The 23,274-nt window shown below is 44.4% G+C and overlaps 2 protein-coding genes across 9 annotated transcripts in view; one reads left to right on the top strand and one right to left on the bottom strand.

The window, feature by feature from the left end:
- The window catches only part of IKZF3 (IKAROS family zinc finger 3), a 49,111-nt gene extending 25,972 nt beyond the window's left edge, over nt 1-23,139 (bottom strand). For 2 of the 8 annotated variants that reach the window (XM_035347575.1, XM_035347580.1), the window contains exons 1-3: nt 9,721-9,904; nt 4,605-4,658; nt 3,424-3,534 (exon numbers count right to left, since the gene is read on the bottom strand). In XM_035347575.1, the coding sequence (XP_035203466.1) occupies nt 3,424-3,534; nt 4,605-4,658; nt 9,721-9,889 (334 nt within the window). In that variant the 5' untranslated portion in view covers nt 9,890-9,904. Of the gene's footprint in view, nt 1-3,423; nt 3,535-4,604; nt 4,659-7,408; nt 7,662-8,975; nt 9,423-9,720; nt 9,905-22,991 lie in introns of those variants that run through there. The other 6 variants (XM_035347581.1, XM_035347576.1, XM_035347583.1 and 3 more) reach the window with 6 other exon arrangements.
- Nucleotides 14,306-20,248, top strand: ZPBP2 (zona pellucida binding protein 2). The gene is made up of 8 exons (XM_035347618.1): nt 14,306-14,405; nt 15,125-15,205; nt 15,707-15,832; nt 16,393-16,554; nt 17,414-17,632; nt 18,794-18,879; nt 19,446-19,623; nt 20,120-20,248. Exons 1-8 carry the CDS (start codon nt 14,306-14,308, stop codon nt 20,215-20,217), a joined length of 1,050 nt encoding a protein of 349 aa, XP_035203509.1. The 3' UTR covers nt 20,218-20,248.
- Nucleotides 23,140-23,274: the final 135 nt, after the last annotated feature.

Here is a 23,274-nt window from a genome sequence, read left to right as displayed (position 1 = left end):
TACTGTAGCCTTCTGCCTGCTTGCCCTGTATTTAGCAGGCATGGCAGCTGAAGGCCTTTTAGAAAGGGCGTATCGCAAGACAAGTCGCGTTGTGTTCAGTGAATGGCCCTCGCTGTGGCAGCTCTGACACACGAACATGTCAGCCAGCCTGTTTGCGTGTGCCCTGAGACGTGCAAACATGGAACTACTTGCTGCAGAAGCGGATTTTCTTATACCGAAAAGAGCACTGCTCGTGCTGACATTTCAGCCCTACACACGAGTTTACTTACTGCGTTCAGGAAATTTCTGTAGCCTTTTTAAAGGATCACAGCATCACTTTCTGTGGACCTAGCGTAAAAGGCACCACCAAATTAGAGATGGTCAACATCTAGATTTGACCAGTCTCCATCTCCTGTTTGAAGTCTCAGAATAAGTCCCCACAATGTATTTAAAGACTGTCATCCATTAATAACACAGGCTTCACAAAAAAAAAACAAAACTGTGCAGTCTAAGAAACTGGATGATTACCACTTACTATGAATGCTTAATGAAAGCAAAAAATGCTTACTGAAGAAAAGAACATTACAGCCAAGTATTAAGGTGGTGGAAAGCAGACTTCTGAATGCTTGATCTCTTGAAAAAAAAAAAGAGTTTTCTGTGTTGTGGGCCATCATCAATGGTGAATTGTGAAAGTAAAGACTGAAGTGGAACTGCTCACTCACAAAAGGAAGGGATCATGGACAGCGTGATTAACATCTATGAGAACCACACATTGTGTGTTATTTCTCTTCAAATCTGATATGTAATGAGAGCGTTAGTGTTTGCACCAGGCAACGTGCCAAATGTCAGAGGTGTTTTTTAGGCAGGGCATAATCTGTTTCCCAAAAGCCACCACGGATACTGGCAATATTTCTATTCTGTGATTCTGGAGAATACTATATATTCGCTTTTACCAGGGTGAGCGATCCCCGAAAGATAATACTCCCACCAGGGCAGTACTGTCAGAGTGCGGTTTCACTTATCTGGAACTCAGACAGATACTTACTGACCCACAAGGACTGCTTGGTGACTAACATAGCTGTTACTGTCAAACTGCAACAGCAAGACATGGAAGTCAGGATTATTCGTGAATTTTAGTATCCAGCAGCAGCTGGACTGCCACTGGGCTTTAGGAGCAGTTTAAGTGCACCTACTGATGTCTGCGCTGCCCACAGCACTTGTGTAGCATGCTTAAATATTTAAGATTTATTGTGCTTTCAGTATCAGAATGAATATACATGTGAATCAATGAAGTAAACATAACAAGTATTTTGTTTTGTGCCATTTTATGCTGATGTATTGTAGCTATCTTTTTTTTGGACATTTAAAGGAGTTTTCTCCCAGCAATTATCTCCTCATTCCTCTACTGAGGATCGCAGAAAAGAGAGCACAGTGTTACCAAGTAGATTCACACTTGCTTTATAATGTGAATGAACACTAAAGGTAAAGGAGTATCAAAGAGTGACCTGACATTCCATTGATATTTATAACCTTATCTTTGAGAGGGTGCTCAGGCACTGGGACAGGCTCCCCACGGCAGTGGTCATGGCACTGAGCTGCTGGATTTCAAAGAACATTTGGACAATGCGTTTGGACACAGGGGCTAGGTTTTGGGTGGTCCTGTGCAGATCCAGGAGCTGGACCCGCTGTTCCTTGTGGGTCCCTTCCCACCTGGGATATTCTGTGATCTATGAAATCACGTAAGGGATAGAAAAATACGTGGACTATGGCTGTGATTATTTCATCAGCTAGGGGATCTGAAAGAGATGTCAGATGCCCTGGATATAGAAAAGGCTCAAGCCTTCCACATTCTGTGGCTAAAAACATTAAACTTCTCTTTTTAGGGTAAGCAGAGCAGAACTCACCTGCCCAAGCTAGATTCTACAATGCAGGCATCTATACTAAGCTTTTGCTGACTCTCAGTGGAGTCCTGACAAGCAGCAGCTGCTCTGGGGACACCAGGCACTTCATCCTAAGCCAGATTTGGTCAGAAACCTGTGTGCTCTTTCCATCGACTGTCAAGAAAAGCCAGATTCTGGTCCACTTCGACACCGGTGCTGTCCGTACATACCTAAGTGAGATTATTTTCACCCTCTGCACAGCCACTTCTGCTAGTGCAGTACTCCCTTGAGTGCTTTATGTTGTTTGGTACTTGTTATTTTGTAAATAAACGTTTAATCTTTAATAATGTGGAAGCTCGAAACCTGAACATTTCACTGCAGTCCAAAATAAAGTCATCACATTTATGTTACAGGGAACAACCAAGCTACCTGGGCAACCAAAACAGAGACACTCCTTTAGTGATTTACTTGATTTATGTGATACGTGAACCCTACCTCAAAACTACTAACCAAAGCCACAGACATAATTTGTCTTGACACTGCTGTGGTGCCATGGACATGCTGTACTTGAAAGGCAGCATGAAACTGGTAAAACAATGCATGTCTTTTCCTCAGTGTATGCACACCACATCCTCTACCAGGCGGCATTTTTCACTGTTTGTGGTTGAGAACTGGCATAAATGAACATGCTCAGCTCACTGGCAGGAATGTTTATTAGTGCTGTGATTTTATGAGCTGCTTGATCAAGGAGGAAATTCAAGGTCTCTTGCTCTATCTGTATGTAATATCCAAAATCACACAAGCAATTTCTAAATTCCAAGAGCCTGTAAGATTGCCCTAAGTCCAGGAGCTGTTTATCTTATATCTAACAAGTGAAGAGGCCCTACTAGTTTTTAAAGATACACAGAAGTATGCTTTTATGTAAGACCTCTTAGATTAGAAATAGCTCATATTGTTTTAGTATTTTACTCATACCTGTGTCTTCGTTCAGAGTTGCAAAGGAAGTATTTACTGCTTGAGCTAAATGATTAACTTGGTAAACTGACCAACCTTCTCTTCACCCCTGGTTTAAAGCAGGAGATTACTGCTAGTTTTAAATTCTACAGGGCTGAGCTGTCCTATGAACTTGAGATAACCCGTCCTTTCTTTCAAAAAAATAAAAATAAAAAAGCTGTGATGTAGCTTAACAATATATTAAAAGCACTAACCTAATGCATGCATTTGTCATATGCAAACTACTTCTAAGAGTTCACGTGCTAAAACACACACTAAATGAGGCCACCATATGCACGAGCTTTTTTTTTTTTAAATCTTGCTATCCATATTTCATAGATGCTGTATAAGTGGCCTTTCTAAAATGCACGTGAGGTTCCCTGATGGTTATTCCTCCTTTAGAGCATGTTAAAATGCTCTGAACTAATTGTACCATTATTGCATTTACAGACTTGCAGGCAAAACAGAGCTATCATCCAGAATAAACTTTGTAATTACTCTAGAACATAATCAGATGAATAAAAATAAACCATAACTATTATTATTATTCATAATTCAGTCCCCACTTTACCTCCTGCTTCTTCATTAGACTGATTGAGTTCCTTCATATCTTCTACGTTTTCCATACTTTCCATTTCCTGGGATTTGTTCAGATTACAGTCTGTCAAAACTTCCTGTCCTTCTGAAACAAGCAAATTGTTAAAAACAGTAACTATCAATGCTCCATTATTTCCAAGTTATTGCCTCTCAGTACCTGCAAACTCCCAGTATTGTTTCCAGTACTCACAATGCTCTTCTTACAGATGCGCTTGCTGCAATTTCACTGAGTGGATTTGTTGCTGGAAATCATACACAAACTCTCACACAGAGTATAGACCTTTAAATCCTGAGCTTTTTCTCAAATTTAACTGTTCCGGATATTGTCCCAAATAAGAACAAAATAGCAATGACTTCACAGGTAACTCAATATATTGTATCTATTCTAGTAACTGCTGCCAGCAGGTAAGCAAACAAGCTCTTCAGAGCATGCAAGAGGAATTACAGCTCTACTTTGTTCATCAGGGGCAAAATATTATTCACTCTGGCCCCAGTCCAGGAAATTGCCACTTCAAATCCAACTGCACTTCTCAGCTTATTGCACATATCTTTTGAAATATCAACATTATCAGAAAGTTTTCAGATGATCATTGTGGCAGCAGTACGTGCCAGGACTCCATGCCTCTTTTCTATGGTAGCATATTTATTTAAATTTCAGATATATAATTTTTTAAACAACAAACTGACATTTTCTGTGAACAATCCTGTGAATTTTTAATAAATCAAGCAATTTAAACAGTTGCTGTGAACTTGAACAGTTGGATAGTAAAACAAACAATGCTTCTCAAGCTAAGTATTACATTGGATCTGAAAGAGTTCTATTTTTTTGATTAGCAAGAGTATAAAACACTTGTCTAACTCGCACAAAAGGTTTGTTTTCATATTTTCAGAAATGCAGTCAACCAAAAGAATCAAATTATTCTTGCTTCCCTAATCAAAACTTACAACTATAGTGTTTTTTTTTCTTTATTATCATTTTCCAATATTATACTGAACTTAAAGTTTTATTTCAGTGCTAGAATTTACTTTTTGCCTTTAATAGCTGTTATTCAGTGTCCTGGGAATCTAAACAAGCTGCAAATCTTATATTTTTCTCCATTTAAGATGAAAGTTTTCAAGAAGGAGTAAGAGAATGGAACTTGAACAGTGTAGTACCTGCAGCCATGGGCTGTTCCTGAGCATTACTTAGGTCCATACCAGCCTGTGAATCTGCAAGAGACACAGAAAAGCAATCTGAGTTGCTTAATATTTGTAGAGCCATTCATGACATAGCTAGTAATCTTACAAATTCCTGGTTTCTTGACTAGAAGCAAAATTGAAAAAGCAAAATTCTCAAAGAAATTACTACCAGAATTATGGTCCATTGTACAACTTCCTTATATCTTGAGCACTGACTGTCATGTGTCCAAAAGATGGGTTATGTATTATCTTCTAACTTCAAATACATATACACATATATATAATGAAAATTATTTACATGTTCAGCTTAGCTTCATTTTGCACCCTGTGAGCACAGCATAGCGGTAGTAACTCTACGCGAAGTAAAGTTCTATAAAGCATGAAGTACCAGATATTTCTCAATTCCTTTTTCAATAAAAAAAGGAAAGACCCCAAAATCTTTACAAAATCCAGTTGGGTCTAATTCCCACTTGGAAATTCTGGTAGGAATCATGCGACAGGAATTTAAAAAACTTTAAGAGGACTGCAGATGTGGCCTGGTTTCCAGAAGTGCTGAGCACCCGGCAGACCTCTCTGAAGTCAACGTCAGCTGCAGATCCCCCCCTCCAGTGCCCCCCTCCAGGGTGGTGACTCCAGCTGGGGGCACAGCTCTGACCTTCCCAGGCTGTACTCAAAGCCTTGCTGTCTTGAGATATCACTGATAGCGGAGCTCATTTTCTTAACAGTGTCACGGCTACCTGCTTCCTTCCCCCTTTCTTTCCTCTCTCTCTTTTTCCTCTTTTTTTGCAGATCTGAAAATCTTTTACCATCTTTGTACATAAAAAAGGTAATAGCTGCAGGACTCGTAAAATTCATTCCTGACAGTTACATAAGAGAAATGCATATACAGTGGCCGTGAGGTGTTAACCACTAGTGACATTTACCCTGTAATTATCTATCTTTACCACCACTACATATGGAACATTTTTGTGGTCTCCACAACGTCAAAGTATAAAGCTCTGTTAACTCTGCAGGAGAGACATCTAGCATCAGATGGGGCTATCCAAAAACTGCATGAACAGAGCATGGACTGAAGTGTCCAAAATACAGGCAAACTCAGAGAAAAAAAAAAAAAAAAAAAAAAAAAAAAGCAAAAAGAGATCTATCCCAAAAAAAAGTTTTGTTTTTAATGTTTGGTTTTATTGTCTCCTAAACACAAGTATTCTGCTCCCACGATACATGTAGTACATTACCCTTAAGCATGTTCTTACCAAAGAACAGAAACAAAAGAAGAAATAAAAAAAAAAAAAAAAGGAAAAAAATCATGGAAGGATGGACCTAGCAATGATTCAAACCATCCAGAAGTAGCCTGAGCTCTTCAGGGCACAACTCCTGCCTGAAAACAAGCTGTTAAGCTATTAGCACGTAGGAAATGTGTCCTAAAATTAAATCAGGGCTCCTGTCCCTTCATGCAAACGTAGCATGAATGGAAGCTTTTCATTAAGTTTCTTTTATTAGTGGGAACGTTGTCTTAACTTGTGTCATGGGCAAGGTCATGGAATTAAGTAACAAGAAGTTCAAATGCTTACTGAGTCTGAATTTAAAAGCTGTAACTACGGGGTTATTAGGTATTCTTATTTGTCTTTGTTTCATTTTATCATACCAGGAAGAGTGAAGAACAAAGAAGCAAATGGACCGATTTACATTGTGAATACTGAGGGGGAAACATCAGTAAATACATGGTACACAAACAAAATTCTCCCTGAATTGGTTTTAACCTTACACCAGAATAATGCAGATACTTTAATTAAACAAATCCTTGCAACTGTGCAAATAATAAATCTTTAGGCAAGACAATCAAATCCCCAATATTCTGTAATCCTTGAACTTGATTTTAATTTCATTCAGAAATCATCTGCAGGAGCCCCGTTTGGCTGGTAAAGCACTAAACTGGCCAAAGCCCCAGGATTTAGCAAAAAGAACGCACCCCGCACGGGTGGGGTGGGGGCGTGCTTCAAGACTCGGCAGCAATTCTGCCTTCCAGGGGCTGGCAGAGGGTCTTGAAACCAAAACTTAGAGCCCCACTGAGGCTGTTTCACTTAAGAGAAATCCGCATCTGTTCCTGTATCAACAGATTGTTTCAAAAACCACCGCATTCACCGGGACACCTCCCCACCACGCAGCCACTCCGCTAGGGATGCGTCCGTGTCTGCAGCCTGCCGGGTGAATTGCACCAGCAGAAGCCTCTGCACGTGGGGCTCGGTGTTACACCCCTAGCAGCCAGCCCCCAGCTGCCCCCAGAGGATAACGGGCCAGCAAATGGCACAGCCAGAGCCCCGCGAGGAGCCCCTGGCAGGACCCACGCAGCCAGTGCTCAGACACCCATCTGTTTCATGCCGAGATTGCCTCTACGTATTTATTTGCATTTAAAACAGTACAAATTCCTGTCCGCGATGGGCTGCTGGGCAGTACAATCCTTCCAAAGAGAGCAGCCACATACTATATAACGTTTCTTTTCCATGGAGAAACATCCCGGTCTTTGTATCGCTTTTAAGCCTCAACAGCCACTCATCCTGGCTGCTTTATGGTACCAGTCCTAAGACGCTTCTCACAGTCCTAGTGGTCTCTCAACGGTTAACCTCAGGTCTCTTTCCTGAGTAAAATATTTTCAGCCAGATCCTTCACTGTGTCCCTTAAGTGTGACAGAAGGAAAAGGTCTAGGTTGCTTCCATCCCTGGTTCTGTACAAAGACCACATTTCTACCAAATGCTCAGAAAAGCACAACACGGGAAATCACTTACGCAACACGTTAGTCTTCCCGAGCTTCAAAGAGATCCACTGACTAGGGTGCATGGAAAGGAGATGCTTGTCCCGTGTGTGTTGCAGCTGACGCACAATGCTCATGTACAAAGCAGAAGTAAAATGCATGTGCTTTTGAAACCAATCCTTAGTCATCCTGTGTTCTGCGCCAATAGCCAGAGTGAGAACAGATATTCAAATAGCTTGGTAAAGAAGCATTATGGCATTTCAATATGTAACCGTATTTATGTTTTATCCTGGTACTTGACCAGTTTATAGAAGTAACGCAACGATCTACCTGTATTTGAACCAAACAAAAAGAACTGCAGGCAGCAGAACTGGAGGTATGTCTCGAGTTATTATAGCCTTACCTGTGTGCCTGCAAAGTGAAAACCAGGCCATCGCCTTTTTACTGCCAGCTGCATTTTTCAACCCAACAGCAGCGCAAAGGGGGCATCTTTTTAAATCCTGTATGCTATTAGCCCTCCTATCACAGCATATGGAGCAGGCACAGCTAGTTTCCTCACCTTTGCAAAGTCTTAAGAGGCAGAAGCAAGCCAAAATTATACCACACCAGTCTTGGCCATTGCCCCAAGATCCCCACAGCCCGGTCCCTCACAGCTGGCAGCAGAGCCAGTGCCTTTGCTGGGGACAGCAGCAAGCCTCTGCCACCCCACTGTGCTCTTCACCTTCAGCCTACATTATACGACTGAAGAGAGGAAACCCATCTGCGCCTGCCACTGAATGGCCTTCTTCAGCATTTACAGTCTCAACAGTTTTCTGAAAAAAAGTATCTGAGCCAAATAAACACTTTACACCTTCAATACTAGGGCCTCTAATACTTCTCTGCACTTAAGCACCATGCACTGTTGGAAATGACAGAGGTAGGTTAGATGCACATGTTATTTTGGGAAGAAAACCCGATCACCAGCGTGCAAGTAAGGGTAATATTTTGCTTGTGCTGTAGCACTAACCTTCTGAAAACAGCATAGCATCTTCTAGTAACTCAACGTGCTCATCCCAGCACAACAAATGGAAACGACAGAGAAGGGTTAGTTCTTGTTATCTTTGAGAAAATGAAGCAGTCATGAAGAGATGTACCCAAGGAAAGAGAGCAGATCTTGGCTTACAGGACCCAGGTCTCAAACACCGGCTCTTGCAAGCGCCTGTTAGCCAGTCAGCGACCCTACTGAGCATCCTCTCACTGAGCACGGACAGCCAAGGAAAGAAACATTGCCCCTTTTCCTCAGCGACAAATTTCCCACTGACTTCAGCACAACTAAGATTTTACTCAAGACCCACAAAAACAGGGATACGTAGAGGTTATTGTGTCCAGAGGTAGTACAGCATAATGCCATCTTTTAAATTAACTACGTCCCTGAACATAACAACCGCAGACATTAACTGATCCTCAATCCCCACATGCAGCACCAAAAAACAAAGGATTACTTACACATTCACTTGTAAGCGTACCAAAACCAGGGAGACGGAAAGTGACTTCTTAAATTATTACAGTTGCAGTGGCAGAAACAAGCCCATTTTCTAATCAGACTAAAATTACCGACACACCTGAAGAGCTTTCCTCTCCTGCAGCCATACACAGCGGTCCCGACCCGACCAAGCAAGGCACTGAAGCTGCATTGAGGGGTGCCCAAGAGCCAGCAGCCCCTTTCTTTCAGAGTATTAGCTGCAGCTCTCCAGCAGCGTTAACCTCGGTTAAGTCAGATTCTACAGAAATTACTTAAATGCAGACAAGCGTTTTAAAATCCTTCAGCAAAGAAGAATATGCTTGTAAATAGACAATTGCAACTAATTTCAAATAACCCCAAACCTCACGTTATTGAGCGCCAGCGGACTCAAGCCTTTAAAACGAGGAGTTGGATTAGTACAGTAAGAACATCCACCTGTGGGGTAGGAAATCTAGTGATATTTTGCAAAGCTTTTTTGCCCGTTAAAAATAATATTTTGCTTCTCTTCAAAAGCAAGCCACGCTGTAGCCCAAGATTAACTCGCAACTTGCTTTTTGCTGGTCCTGAAAAGTTACACGTGTGCTTTATGAGCGAAAAGAAACCAACGCGCCATTGGATTCGTTAGAACCTCCAACACCAAGAGCCGATAAGGCTCGACAACCCAGCTTTATCACCACACTCGCTGCTGAAATTTGCTGAAATCAAGGGAGAGAGGGAAAGAAGCCAAAACAAATAAAATAAAATTAAAAAGCCTCCTTCGCTTCCCGTGCAATCACACGGCGCGGGGAGAATTGAGCCCCGGAGGCTGCAGCCCCGGCGGGAGGCACCGCGGGGCCGCTCCTCACCTTCCATGCTCCAGCCGCCGCCGCTCCCGGCTCCCGGTGTGACGGGGCGGGGGGAGGCAGCCCCGGCGGCCTCGCCCCCTGCCGCCGCCCGCGGGCACCGCCACATCCGCCCCGGGGCTCGGCGGGCCGAGAGCGGCGCCGGGCGGCGGGGAGCGGAGCCGCCGCGCATCCCCCCCCCGCCCCCGGGGTTGTGTCCTCGGGTGGCTCCGCGTGCGGGGATCCCCCGGGTTTGGGGGGTTTCGGGGGTTTGGGGGCACTGCGATGCTCTGCTGTGCAGGGATCCGTCTCTCTGCGGTTTGGGAAGGGATGCGCTTTTTCCCCACCGTTGGAGATGGCTCCCCTGGTGACGGAGCTGTGGCAGGAGCATGCTGCCAGGATTGGGGCCAAGGAGAAAGATGCCAACCTAACGAGGGTGACACTTCTCAAGTGTGTGCCTGTGTTCGCAGCCAAGGCAGCCGGAGGCTCCCACAGCTCCCCAGTCACCCATCCCATCTCAAGCTACCCAACATCTGCCTCCAACTCGCATCCCCATCTGCAAATCAATCAAACAAGGCCACGCTGCTTCCTCCTGCCTCAGGGGAAGCCATTTGACATCCCCTCCTGCTGAAGGGCCACCAGCGAGAGCAGCAGAGCCGTCACCCATTGTGGAAAGCCATCAAAAAGCACTGCTAGGAGCTTAGGGTTTTAGGGAGCTTTGTCTTCACAGTCTGCAGCAAGCACCAACACCCAAAACACTGCAGGAAAGCTGCTTGTGATGATTTGGCTTAGGTCATTCAAAGGACAATAGTTATTCATATGTAGAGTTTAATAGGGTGACGTGGAGCTCCTTCACATTGGCAGACTTCTGACTCATTTCACAGAGCAGGGCAAAGCAGTCTGAGACTTTATTAGAACTGGTGTGGCAACTGCATGCTATGTGATGCCCACACACATGAAAGAGTAACTTCTTCTCCATGTAGTTTCCCTTGTGTGTAATTTGGCCTATTTCTGTTTACACACTGTGTAAGCATGGAAATGAACTCTCAAAACTGTTAAACAAGCACTGCTTTCTTTACGTTACTTGTTAATGGATTGCACCCTTCGGACTGTATATTAAAGCTAGCTCATGAGAGAAGATTCATGATTTTGCAGCTTGATTGGCTTTTAATCAGCAGTGCTATTGCATTAAGAAAAACAGCTAACAAAAGTTTTGTTTTAATAAACTAAAGCAAAGATGGATTCCCCTCAAAGTACCCCCGGGGGATTGTTAGGTTATCATTCTTGCACACCTAATAGCGAAGTCTGAAAGGAGGCCCACTCCGCACAAGGAAGTTTGAGGCGTGCCAGGCCAATGCAGCGTTCACTTCATATGCAAGCTCAACAATAGTCATGGCATTTTGATTCAGCAAAAGCCCGGGGTTATTACCAAGAAAAGGCCTCGAGATAATAGCTGACCTAGATAGCAAACAAGAACATCAGTGCAAGGTAGTCAGTACCTGGCATGCTTTGACATCAACACAGTTTGTGTTTGCAGCTTCAAACTCTGAGCCAGAGACAGCAGAGAGTGAAAAAGGAAAATAAACTCAAAATACTGCAGATAACAGGCTCGCTCATGGCTTTCAGTATGACTAAGGCAGGTGTACTTCTGGACCACTGGAGTTATTGCTGCATCTATTTACTACAGCTTTCTACTTACTTTGTCACCATTGTGCTTTTTGTAAAAAGAAAAAAACACCAGCTCAGCTGTATTTTAAAACTGAGAAATGAGTGTTTGGGGGTAAGAAAACTGATGAAGGCTTAATGCATTTTATTCCCTTACTACATACATTTTCCACAAAGGGGTCCAGAAATCAGAAATATTACTAATGCAACTGGAGGATTTAGATGTTAATGAAGTGGCAAGTGAGATGGTGAACCAGCCTGATTGCTTGGAAGATACAGAAACCGAGCGTGAATGCAAATTACCATAGCTCTGGTGTGTGATAATTAGGCAGAGACAAGATTCTCTTTGCATTGCATCAAGGACTGCTTCTTAAGTTGGTGCTCTTCCAACACTTCTAAAAAAAAGTCTGGAAAAACAATGATAAAAAAAAAAAAAAAAAAAAAAAAAAAAAAAAAAAAAAAAACATCTGGAATAACCAAGCCCTGTTCTCTACTATTGCAGACAACCCTGTATTCCCCTTCCAGAAGTAGCCATGCCTGTTTAAGGTTTCTTGCTCCCTTAAGTTGTATGCAGGCCCTGGAATCTACTGCTTTGATGATCAGGAACCTTTTCAGTTTCCAGCCCAGAATTATTCATGGATATTTTCTCCTATTGCCAGGTTTGTCCTCTAATTTAAATTATTTTCCCTCAGCTACTCTTATCACCTGATAATCACAGAATCAGTTATACCTCTTCCCTCTGCTTTTGTTTCAAGGGCAGAAATCAAAAGAGCCTAGGCCTGTCAGCCTATCAAAAGCGTCACCATGTTCATCATGGCCCTCCTTTGCATTATCACCCCTTTAGATCTTCCACCTTAAAGATTAGAGACAAAATTTGTGATCTGCATCTCAGAAAAACATCTCTCCAGACCTCCACAGGGGTCCTCAATATGATGTTGTACTCCTAGAAATCTCTCTACATGCTTCCGAGGATAAAGTATTTGCCTTTTTAATGATCAGATACCTATCCACACCATGAATAAGTTTACAGTAAATATTTTCACCCTTTTATAACATTATCTTCCCCCTAGGCAGGGGGAAGCAACTGTTAGCACAAATACCAGGTAACAGATACATGACTTCACATTCTGTCCTATCGAATCTGTCCCTACCATTACCATGTCCTTCAAGCTAAATTGGGTTTGTTTTTCCTGAGGTTTACAAACCTGTAATGACAATTTATCAGTCTAACTTAGAAATATGAGACCCCGAAAGGAATGACTCATTTGACTAAAGATTCAGACCAGGAGCCTAAGTTTATAAAGATTGAAGAATGCAGAAAGTTCTTCATAGTAAAGATACTCCTTTGTAATAGTTAACAAGTGAAGGGCTGTGTAGGACAGTTACATGACAGTAGGGTAAAAAACATCCTTAGGAAGAGAGGATGTTCAGACTAAAATGTGACTAGCTCATAGCAGACACGTTAAAAACTGAATCATTGTGCTTATACAGCACAAGCGTGAAATGTTAACTTTGAGTAAAACTGAGAACATTCAACACACGGGAACGTTGGATCTTTTGAGGTGGTCCTAGCTATAAACTATTCAGCAGCTCAAGGAAATTAAGAATGAAAACCCTGACATAGTTATTTAACCTTAAAGAACCAGCTGAGAGTTCATATGTCGGTCTAATGAAGAACAAAGCGTAGTCACTCCCCTGCAAAGGGAGAAGTGAAATGGTGAAGCAGTGCATGCATTTAGAAGGGCAAGGAGCCTTGCTAGACATAAAGTGAAGGGGACACTATTTTCAAGTAACACCAGGCATGAGTAAAAGTATTTTCCATTATAATTTGAGATCTTTTTTTCACATTTTCATGTTTTAATAAGTACAATTTGTAACTTAAATGCTTTTCTACACAAAAGCGTTAAATCAAACTTTCACAGCTATCTATAAAAATAGCTATAATTCCTGTGTTGGCTGGTTCCTTATTTGTTAGGCAAATACTGTTACATCATTTTCAGACACTGGCATGATCAGGGGCTGCACCACAAGTGTAATTTAGCTAATTACCAAAGGCTTGGCCACAGTTCCTGATCTTGAGCATCTCACGCTGTTCAGTGTGGTCTAATGCAGGTACCCTCCTCACCCTAGCAGGGCTGTTTCCCAAATATTTTTACGTGCATTCAAGAAACTCAGTATTTCTACTTCTAGTTTAGAAGTCATAAGCAAGTCTTACAAAACATGTAACTGACTCTGAAAACCACCACGTACTTCAATAATATGCCATCCGGCTGTTTTCGAGCCAACAGGATATGCCCAGATCTTATTTTCAGTCTTTCTCACAGCGACTGGCAGGAATATTTTTTGCTTTTAAGCTGAAAGCAGACGTCCCACAATGACTCGCTCCAGAAACCAGCAGGTGAAGGCGGCCCTGGCATGCAAGCCGTGCCGTTAGCTCCTCAGAGCTGGCAGCGCTGGAACCGTGCGTGGAACGGGAGATGGCAGCCGGTGCGCCCCTGTGGTTACGGGGCCGACCACAGCCAGGCCTGAACCTGTTCCCCCCACATAGTTTCCTATCGTAGCCCACACAGCTGGAAACACCACCTTGAGTCAAAAATAAATTTTGCTGCATGCAGTGGAAGGGCGACTCGGTGGCTTCTCCCAGGAGGGGGGCGGCTGGCACCCAGGGAGCAGCGCTGGCCTTTGCCTCCGAGCACCCCACAGGCTTTAGGGGCGCCTGTGAAACAAACAGAAAAAAAAAGAAAAAGAAAAAAAAGCACAGGGTGTGGGTGGGGAAGGAAAGAGGCAGCTGCGTGTGGGGCTGGGGACCCCACCTTCCTGTCAGGAGGCTCCGCAGAAGCGAGCGGCGGCCCCGAGGAAAGGAAAGGGTGGGGGGCAGGCGGGGAGGGCCGTTGGCACCCCCCGGCCGTTGGCCTCACGGGGCGGCCGTTGGTGCGGGGGCGGCATGGCGGGGGGCGGCGGGAGGCCGTGCTCCCCCCCACGAGGCCTCCTGGGGATGGCGGTGGTGGTGGCGGTGGCAGCAGGCTGGGGTGCCCTAGCTGGAGGTACCAAAAGGCCCGCAGCGGTGGGCCCACCCCAGGCATGGTTCTCCTCAGGGGGGCTGCTGCAGGGTCCGGTGGTACCGAGGGATGGGGGCAGCGCTGCTGGGTGAGGGGGCTGTGGTGGCCTGCAGGACCGACCTTCAGCACTTGATAAAAGCCATGAGGTGGCAAGGGGGGGGGGGGAGGTAGCAGTGCCATTTCAGCCTGACTCCAGGCAGGCAACGGTCAAGCAGGGCTGTCCTGGTCTGCCACCGCAGCCCCAAAGAGCCTCAGCAGTCAGGATGAGTGTAGGAATACTGCCATAGCAGTCTGTGGGGGTCTCGCACACAACCCCTCGTGCTCAGGCATCTGCCTGCTGTTTCCCAAAAGGCAGAGGCTCAGAGATGTTTGAAAGCCCAACACCCACCCACAGTCACCATGTTGCACCCCTGCTGCTTCCCAAGGCTCTCACGAGGCCGTTGCAAAGAGCCTTAGCTTTCTGGCTGGATTTTTTATTTTATTTTTGTAAAGTGAAAGGCTCAGCTAGCCTGGAACACTGTATTAAAACAGATTCACAGCCTGGGCACTAAAGCAACAGAAAGTGGCAAACCAGCAACAAGCAGGAGTCATGTTTTGGAAGGGGGAAGAAGGGAAGCAGCAGGAACTTGCTAGGGCAAAATAAATGGCTAATAATCATGCATTTAAATTTCTCCATATAATATTTTAAGTCCTTTTCCCTACAGCAAGTGCTGTACCTGAAGAAGAGCTACGTTCTGTTGGCTTAATTCAAAATAATTATATTTATGCTGACATCAAACGTGAAGGTAAATTTGTCAGATTATAAATATATTTAAGTCTTACAAGACTTTTGAAATGCTATTTAAGTACAGCGATCATTATGTAAACAATGCTATGCATGGAAGCGATGCAACCAGTCTCCTCTAAGCTTACTGCTGGAGGCTCTGGAATACGGTTGACGGCATACATTAGCGAGATGGTGCAGGCTGAGAAATACACTTGTCCTGTGGTGCACTCGTGGAAGATGTCATGTCTAAACAAGAGAGTTGCCTGCTCAGCTACTCAAACCCAAGCTCAAAATCTGGTGCTGGGACCCTGCAGCTTGGTCTGGTGGTTTCTGCTACCCGCAGTCAGCACCCACCGCCCCGTGGACAGTTCCAGCTGTTAATAGCAGCAAGCAGAGACACGACCAGCCTCCTTCTCGTTAGTCCCAACGGGAAAAATTAGCTTAACATTACATTAAGCATAGCTTTGAAGTACTTTGCCATTTCATTCCATGTCATTTACCTTATTCTCTTGTGTTGCAGTTAGCGTGTATGTTAAAGTATTTACAAATAGCCCATTTCTGGTATGCATGGATTTGTCTCTTTCTCAAGAAGAAATAATAGATCCCAAGTATTTGTGGATTGGTCCAGATGGAAAAAATGTAGAAGGTTAGTTACTTTTTTTTTTTTTTTTCTGACTACAAAGAATTTCCACTCTTCCTGCCTTCACCATTTTTTTCCAAGTCACTGATAGAATAGGCTTTTTACAGTACTTCTACTCAAACTTACAAACAGCCTCTGCCTCTTGGGGGTGGGTTCTGAAATCAGGAAAATATGCTGAGATAGAAAACTAATTTTTCTATTTACAAGGGGAAAAGTTGACCTCAAATGGCTAAATAAGTTCCCATGCATGAAATCACGTATTTTCCTTGTTTCTGTTGATGCTACCCTGCAGTACTGTGGTGGGTCCAACAGTCACGTGGCCCTTTATCAGATTTTTCCACAAACTCCAACAGACTACATTTCCTTTCTCCCTCTAAAACTATAAAATGCTTGAGATAAAAGCAAACTTGCAGCAAGCCTAAGAGGTCAAATTTTAGACTGTTTCAGACTAACACAAATCAACGTGTCATTATGCACTAAAAGCCTCAGCTTTAAGTGTTCTAAATGAGCAGAGCATCAGAAACCAAGTATTTCCAGTGATCAACTATTTCCTGTTTCTATTCTAGGGCAAATATATGCGAATCTTACAGAAACTGGAAAGTTGATGCTGATGGGTTTTAAGGAGTCCATGTCTGGAGCCTACACTTGCACTCTTTCTCACAGAATCATAGAAACTATGACACAAGAAGAAGTAGACGTGTTTGAGACATATAAGTTTATGTTGTACGGTAAGATTACTTGCTTACTAGTAAGCCAATGCACATAGCCTTTGCAGTTTGGTGGGGTTATAACAGGTGTGTTTATTTCAAGGCCTGGTAGAGATTGTTAACATTCTATACCAGAAGAGAAATGTGTGTATGTAGATAGTCAAATATCAATTCCAGCTTGGGAAAAAGTTTAAATGACTGCTGTCACGAACATATGGCAACTCAAAGAATAAAATAACCCCTACCTTCAACAAGAAACAAGTGAACTACGGTAATTCCAGTGTTACCCAAGATCTGAAAAGAAAGCTCAGGAGGTCTGAGCACAGTCTCCTACAAAAGAGATTACCATACTGAGCTTAATGCCGATGCGGAATGAGCTTGAGCAGTACACTCAAGCCTTCCTCCACCCTTTGTAACCACTGCTCACCAACATCGCCTCTCCACCCACAAAATAACGTCTCCGAAATGCTCAAAAACACTAACCTTTTTCAATCATTTTTAAAACATTCCCTCCCACACCTTAGCTGCATAGTGTTTTTGCATCAACCCAATCTGTTTCAGTAACACGGCTTCATAGTAAAATAAATACAGAACTAGCGTATCTATTTGCCCCTTTTTTGTTTCAATGTGTAGGAGCAGAGCCTTGTGACACAAGCACAAATTCCTGTATATTTCAGACTAAAATGTCTCTTACTGTTTGAGTCAGCTACAACAAGGATAAGTTTGTTCTGCTTTGGTTAATGAGTAAACTATTTACTTGTTTACTTTTGAATAAGTGCATGTATTTCTGATACAAAGTACACTGATATAGAAGATAAGGCACTGTACAAGATTGAGTGATTACACTGCTGAACTCATACACAAACTATTTTCTTAAAAGCATACAGGGAAGCTGACCACGCATACCAGATATCTGTTCGCTTTACTACAAAGGGATGTGAGCTGGCAGCTAATGACCAGTTCTTTGAGGAACTGAATAAAATCTTAGACAACATAATTTCTGATCTGACATGCCACATCGTAGAGTCATCGTACAAATGCCATTCCATCCGGATACCAAACCAAGGCCTCCTGCATGAGCTGTTTGTCACTTTTCAAGGTAACATATTTCAGCATTTGTTTGGGAGTGATCATTTCTATTTATAAATAACCTGGATGTACCACAAACATCAGAAAAATATTAAAATCTAGCATACCTGCAGAAGTCGCTGCCCTTTATTTGCGATCCCTGTATTTTTTCTTACTAGCCCACAGATGGAGCTAAAATGCAGTTCATATGCTGAATGCGTAGTACTGTACTTACAGCCCTAGCAAGAAACAATCCTTTTCAAGGTGTTCAGTTTGGAACAGTTACCAAAAAGAGACAGTTGAATAGATACGATTTTTCACGAATATAATTGTAAAAGGAAAATGGCCTATTGTTTTTCATTACTTGTTTTTTTAATAAACCTGTGACCTATGTGGTTTTGCTTGATTCTAGGAAACTTCACAGAGGTAAAAAGCCAGAGCTTCACAGTTCCCTTATGGTAATACTGAAGTGGCTGCATTGCCTTGCAAAAGAGGTTAAATCAGCCCTGATAGCTGCCCTAACTTAGATATTTTTATCGCCAAGTAAAGGAAATTATTCAATAATGCTTTGACCATATTTTCTCCTGTATCTGTTCTCATCACCTGCCAAGCAGAACCACCCAACAAGTTATGGAACAGTTTGGTGGCCGTTTTCCCCTCGGCAAAGTCCAGGGGTGCTTGGAACAAAGCGGGCACACAAAGCTTTGAAGTTTTCCTGTGACTTCAGTCCTCTCTGAACTGAGTGAGGGTGCTATGTGAGAGTTTAGTTCCTTTCTCCTCACATCTCAGCCTGTTCCCCCCCCCCCCCCCCCCCCCTTATTTTATTGGCTGACTTCTGCCTCTTACTGGAAGAGCACAATTTAAGTAACTGGTAGAAACCACCAGGACCATCCCCCCTCCCTTCTGTCAGTGACTCATTTTTCAGAATTCAAGTACACCAAGTAAAAAACTTTTTTTGAAACACTATCTTGACTAGGGTTTGTGACAGGAAAAGAAAACAAAATCACCATTCTCCACAAATTAGAGAGGATGAAACATAAAATGCTGAAGCATTCGGTGAAGAAGTTTGTTTTTTGTTGTTGTTTTGTTGTTTTTTGTTTTCCCTGAAATGAACCTGAAGATAGCTGCTGTAAGTTCACCAATACATCCTTAAATACAGACGTGAATGCCTCTCTCTTTTCCCCACCAATAGTTAATCCTTTTGCACCCGGATGGGAAGAAGTTTGCCAACAGGTCCCTTATGACTGTGAAGATGCAACAAACATGAAAGTCCAAGAGGTTCTGTGTCAGCCACCCTTGTCTTCTCCGCATGTTTAACACAAATTCCTGCCTTAGCATCTACAGATTTGACTGGTAGTAATCCAGCTTCCCCCAGATTTTAGGGGATTAATATCATTGTAAGAGATGATTCATAGAGATCAGATAATTAAGTTCAGAATGGAAAATTGTTTTAAAGGTCAAATTGATCCACACCAAAAAAAAAAAGCCAGACTTACTGTTCCCATTATACTACCTCAAAAATAAGGAATCAGATGTAAACATTTGTTAGTACATTAAACTTCCAGATCTTTAAATTAAATCTTTGATTTATGACTCAGTAAAGGGAACATAATTTAAAATAAACCTACTGTAGCCAGTTTCTGAGATCTGTTATCTATGGCTTCTTAATGCTAGCATATACTATTACATCCCACACTGCCCTGATCCCAGGCCCTCTGCAGCCAAAGGAAAATTCCCAGTCAAGGTGACAGCCTGGGGGAGGACAACACCATGAGGTATTTACTGACATCGTTAATCAAAACCGCCACTATTTTCTTTATTCTTCCAATGTTTCTGAATTCCAGGCAAGAGATCGGATTGGAGAGTTTTTCAGTAGGCAGACATATGCTTTGAAGCATGAGTTTCAAACTGCCCCTACAATACACTACGTGGACAACAGCCTCTCAGTTACCCACGTTGACAGCTGCCGGCCAGGTTTTGGGAAAAACGATGTCACCCACCAGAACTGTGCTGGCTGCTGTGGTAAGTAAAAGCACTTTATTTACCTATTGCGTGTTAGCCCTGATCACAGCCCTCTCTGAAAATTATTTGGTAAACATCAGCGGCAGAAGTCAGGATATTTCCATTCGCCTTTTGGAAAGACATCCCTTCCCATCAGACTTTTTTAGAAGTGCCATGTGGAAGAGCGAGCTGGCAGCGTTTGCAATGGTTGTTAGCATGTCAGCAGATAAAACTATTTCCAAACAGAGTAAATGGGAGCAGAAGTGTTCCTTCTTCCAGGCCACTGCTCAGTGACAACACCCAGCATATCGGGCAAATAGAAAACAATTACCTTAACGGTAGCATGGCTAGAAAACCCTCAGCTGCTTTAGGGAACCTTTTGCCAGCCACACCACTGCTGGTCCTGGGGGCACTGGGGGAGGCGCAGGGGGCTGGGGAAGGGCTGGCTCTGCTGCAGCACCCGTGGGATCCTGTGGATGAGGCAGAGGGGAGCTGACAAACTCTGTTCTCTTTGCAGTGGTTTGTGAGCCCGGAACGTACAGTTCTAACAACAAAGTCACCTGCCACATCTGTACCAGGCCTCACGTCAAGAAGTACGGAGCAAAGTTTTGCTAATAAACATACAATAGAAACTGGAAAACTGAAGAGAAGCCATGAAGGCACTGTTTTTTGTGATGTACTTTTCATTTTTAGCTACCAGTTCTGGAATCCTACATTAATTTTTGAATGACAGCCAAACTCCCTCATTCACGCACCCCGACATTTTCTGTATTCAGGGAACACTTATAAAAGTGATGCATAAAATGAAGCGTTCATGCAACATAAAGTAACTTTTTTTTTAAAAAAAAGAGGCAGTTTGTCACATGGCCGGGGGTGCAAGGAGTCTGTTTCTTGGTGGTGACACCAGACAAGCCTCAGCTTTTTGCTGCAGTTTACCCAGAGATCATTAAGGAGCTACAAACAACTCAGGGAGAGGTGGCAGAGCTGCAGCGGAGTTACAAGCCATAGCGACATGTGCCAGAATCTGTGTTAATAATACCTGGGTGAAATTACTCAGAAGTAGTAAGTATTTAATCTTCGCGATTTAAAAACATAAATTCTCTTTCCTCTGTATTTTGCTGTTTCTTTCTTTGTGCCCCAAACGCTTCAGCCTGCCCAGCACAGAACCGGCCGATGTGCTGGGAGCAGCCGCGGCTCCACGCGGGGCTTTCCGTGCTGCAGCCACCAGTGGGAGCTCTGCACCGGGAGCGTGGAGCGAGACCCAATCCCCCAAACCGGGGGGGTTACCACCGAGTCCCGCAGCCCAGCCAGAAGCAAGGATCCTGCTTTTGTGGCTCACCTTGCCCACATCCCAGGGAGGGAAGCAGCGAGGCTGCTGAGCCTTCTCTGCCTGTTTGCTGCTGCATCTTCTCCTCCATTGAGCAAACACGAGTGGCACAGCTCTGCTGGCCCCACAAGTGTGTTGGACAGGATTATCCATCCCCTTACAGCAGCTGTGAGCTCCCAGGTTCACCAGGTCAGTAACGAGTCGAGATACAAATTGCCAAACACTGAGATAACAGGAAAGCTCTCTTCCCAGAACAGACTTACTCTGATCTGCTCCTGAAGGCTAGCTGCTGTAGCTGCAGCAGTCGATCGCTTTGCTCACAAAGCGGCATTACCAAAGGTTCTGATTTGTGTTTTGCTGCTTTCAAGAAGATCACGAGTAACGCAGCCTTCCTACCCATCCCTTCTGCGGCTGGCTTCTGAGCCACGGCGGAGTTACAAGAACAGGCTTTTACAACTTGTCTTTAAGCTTTGTAAGCTGCTCCCTGCCAGAGCTGTTGCCTTCCAGACTCCTTGGTCGCTCTGTCGAGGGGCACAAGAGAACTCCCCCTCCTTCACCTCTCACTCCAGGAGCAGCCAAACAACCAGCACGGTCCCATTTGAGACCGCCTGTGCACAGGGGTTGCAGCCCCCCAGGACCAGACTGAAGGGGACTCTGCACCCCGCCGCCTGTGCATGCACACACCAGGCCTGGAAAGCCCTGTCGAGCTTCCCACAGAGCAATTCCTCTCCTTTTTTGCTCTGTGTAGAAGTAAGTCAAGCAAAAGAACACCTCCCGCTCAGTAACCGCAACTTCTTATGGCATCTAGAAATTCCTTGGTGGGTACTCATCCAAAAATCAACCAGATTCAACCCAGTTAAACTTATCCATTTTGACAGCAACACAGCAGGAGACGGCACGGGCACAGACCACGCTCCGAGCTTTTCAGAATCATTACTTATTAAATACTGACGAATAAAATGTACTGTAACGAGCATTTAAACTGCCTGTAGGCTGATTATCTCAGCCACCAACTGGACACTGTGTGCACCGCTCAGGCTTATACAGATTAAGCAGAAGGGCTCTGCGACTGTTCCCTGTGTTCCTTGGCCTATTTCACAACAGAGCATCTCACAGAGGAATGCCACATACATAAGTTATTATGGGGAAAAAAGCAGTAAGTAGGCACTGAGCGTAATGGCTAGTGAGTCACAAACGAGCACTTGCTGCCTCCTCCCTCTCTTAAAAAATGCAGTTACAGAAAGCTCTTGTAGTGCTTCGGGTTTTCAGTGGGCTTTTAAAACGTGGAAAAATAGGTCAAACATTTCCATATCATATTGCAGAGCGGTTTGTCTGTAATCCCATGCAGACTTTCAAGAAAGAGAGGGATGCGAAGCAGCTTCTCTCCGGCCTGGTGTGGACATGAGTTCTCCCCATCCAGTGGAACTCCTCCCATTGCTGCCTGAGACAACCCAAAAGGCAGCTGCTGCTTTTATTTTTGGCACAGCATTGCTTGGAGCTCCAGCCCTTCTCCCAAGCTGAAGGATCACCATCCCACTTCAAACTTTACAAACCCCTATAACCAGCTCTCCCTTGGCCCCACCTGTACTTTTTACAGTCCCCAGCCACAACAGCCCATGAGGAGCATTACATTCACGGCCACCACTAAGCCCTTCTTTCACCCTGCTCCTTTTTTTTGTACACCTTTCCCCCCCTGCTCGGATGCTCTGGGCACAGACACCCCCAGGTAAGCGGCTGACCCAGGCGCTGCGAGCCTCAGCCTGCCCCCAAGCACGAGGCTTTCCGTAAAGGACGATGGAACGCGTCAAGCGTGGCGACGAATTCTCGCAAATAAATAGAACTGAAAACTTCCTGCCCCCTTTCTCAGCACAGACCTCCAACAACTCAGCCTCGCACCCAGGCAGCCGCCAGCAGCGCGGGAGCGCTTTGAAGCCTCTGAATGACAAAACCCAACCTGCTGCCTGCAAGCCGCAGCCCGTTGTTCCGCTGTCAGAGCTGCATTTTCCCAGCCTGGAACAAACCAAAACCACTTGAGAAGCACTTCACATGCTCGAGCATTCACTGCAGAGCCGCTGCGCCAGCTAGCGGGTTATAGCACAGAGCCGGGACCGCAGCTGCCGGGGTGACAGCGGCATCGCCGCACCAGTGCGAAGGTCTCCTGCCTCCCAAGGTGCCTCTCTTAACCTGTACGTGAGCTGGAGGAGAGCTGGGAGGGGAGCAGGAGAGGCTGCAGCTGCCCAAGGCTCACAGCACACCCCCACACAGCAAGAAAGCAGCAGCCCCTGCTCACCTGGTTGTAAGGAGAGGACAAAAAGCTCCTCCTGGGGCAGGAGGGATGGGGATGG

Source organism: Oxyura jamaicensis, chromosome 27 (assembly GCF_011077185.1).
Source record: "Oxyura jamaicensis isolate SHBP4307 breed ruddy duck chromosome 27, BPBGC_Ojam_1.0, whole genome shotgun sequence".
Taxonomy (NCBI): Eukaryota; Metazoa; Chordata; class Aves; order Anseriformes; family Anatidae; genus Oxyura; species Oxyura jamaicensis.
This window is presented reverse-complemented; position numbering and strand designations above follow the sequence as displayed.

What these genes read in the sequence shown, in the direction of transcription:
- ZPBP2 (XM_035347618.1), top strand. Translation starts at nt 14,306, where the DNA reads ATGGCGGGGGGCGGCGGGAGGCCGTGCTCCCCCCCACGAGGCCTCCTG. An exon ending in TGCTGACATCAAACGTGAAG is followed by an intron (nt 15,206 to 15,706) that starts GTAAATTTGTCA and finishes CTTGTGTTGCAG; the next exon opens with TTAGCGTGTATGTTAAAGTA. An exon ending in GCTGTTTGTCACTTTTCAAG is followed by an intron (nt 17,633 to 18,793) that starts GTAACATATTTC and finishes CCCCACCAATAG; the next exon opens with TTAATCCTTTTGCACCCGGA.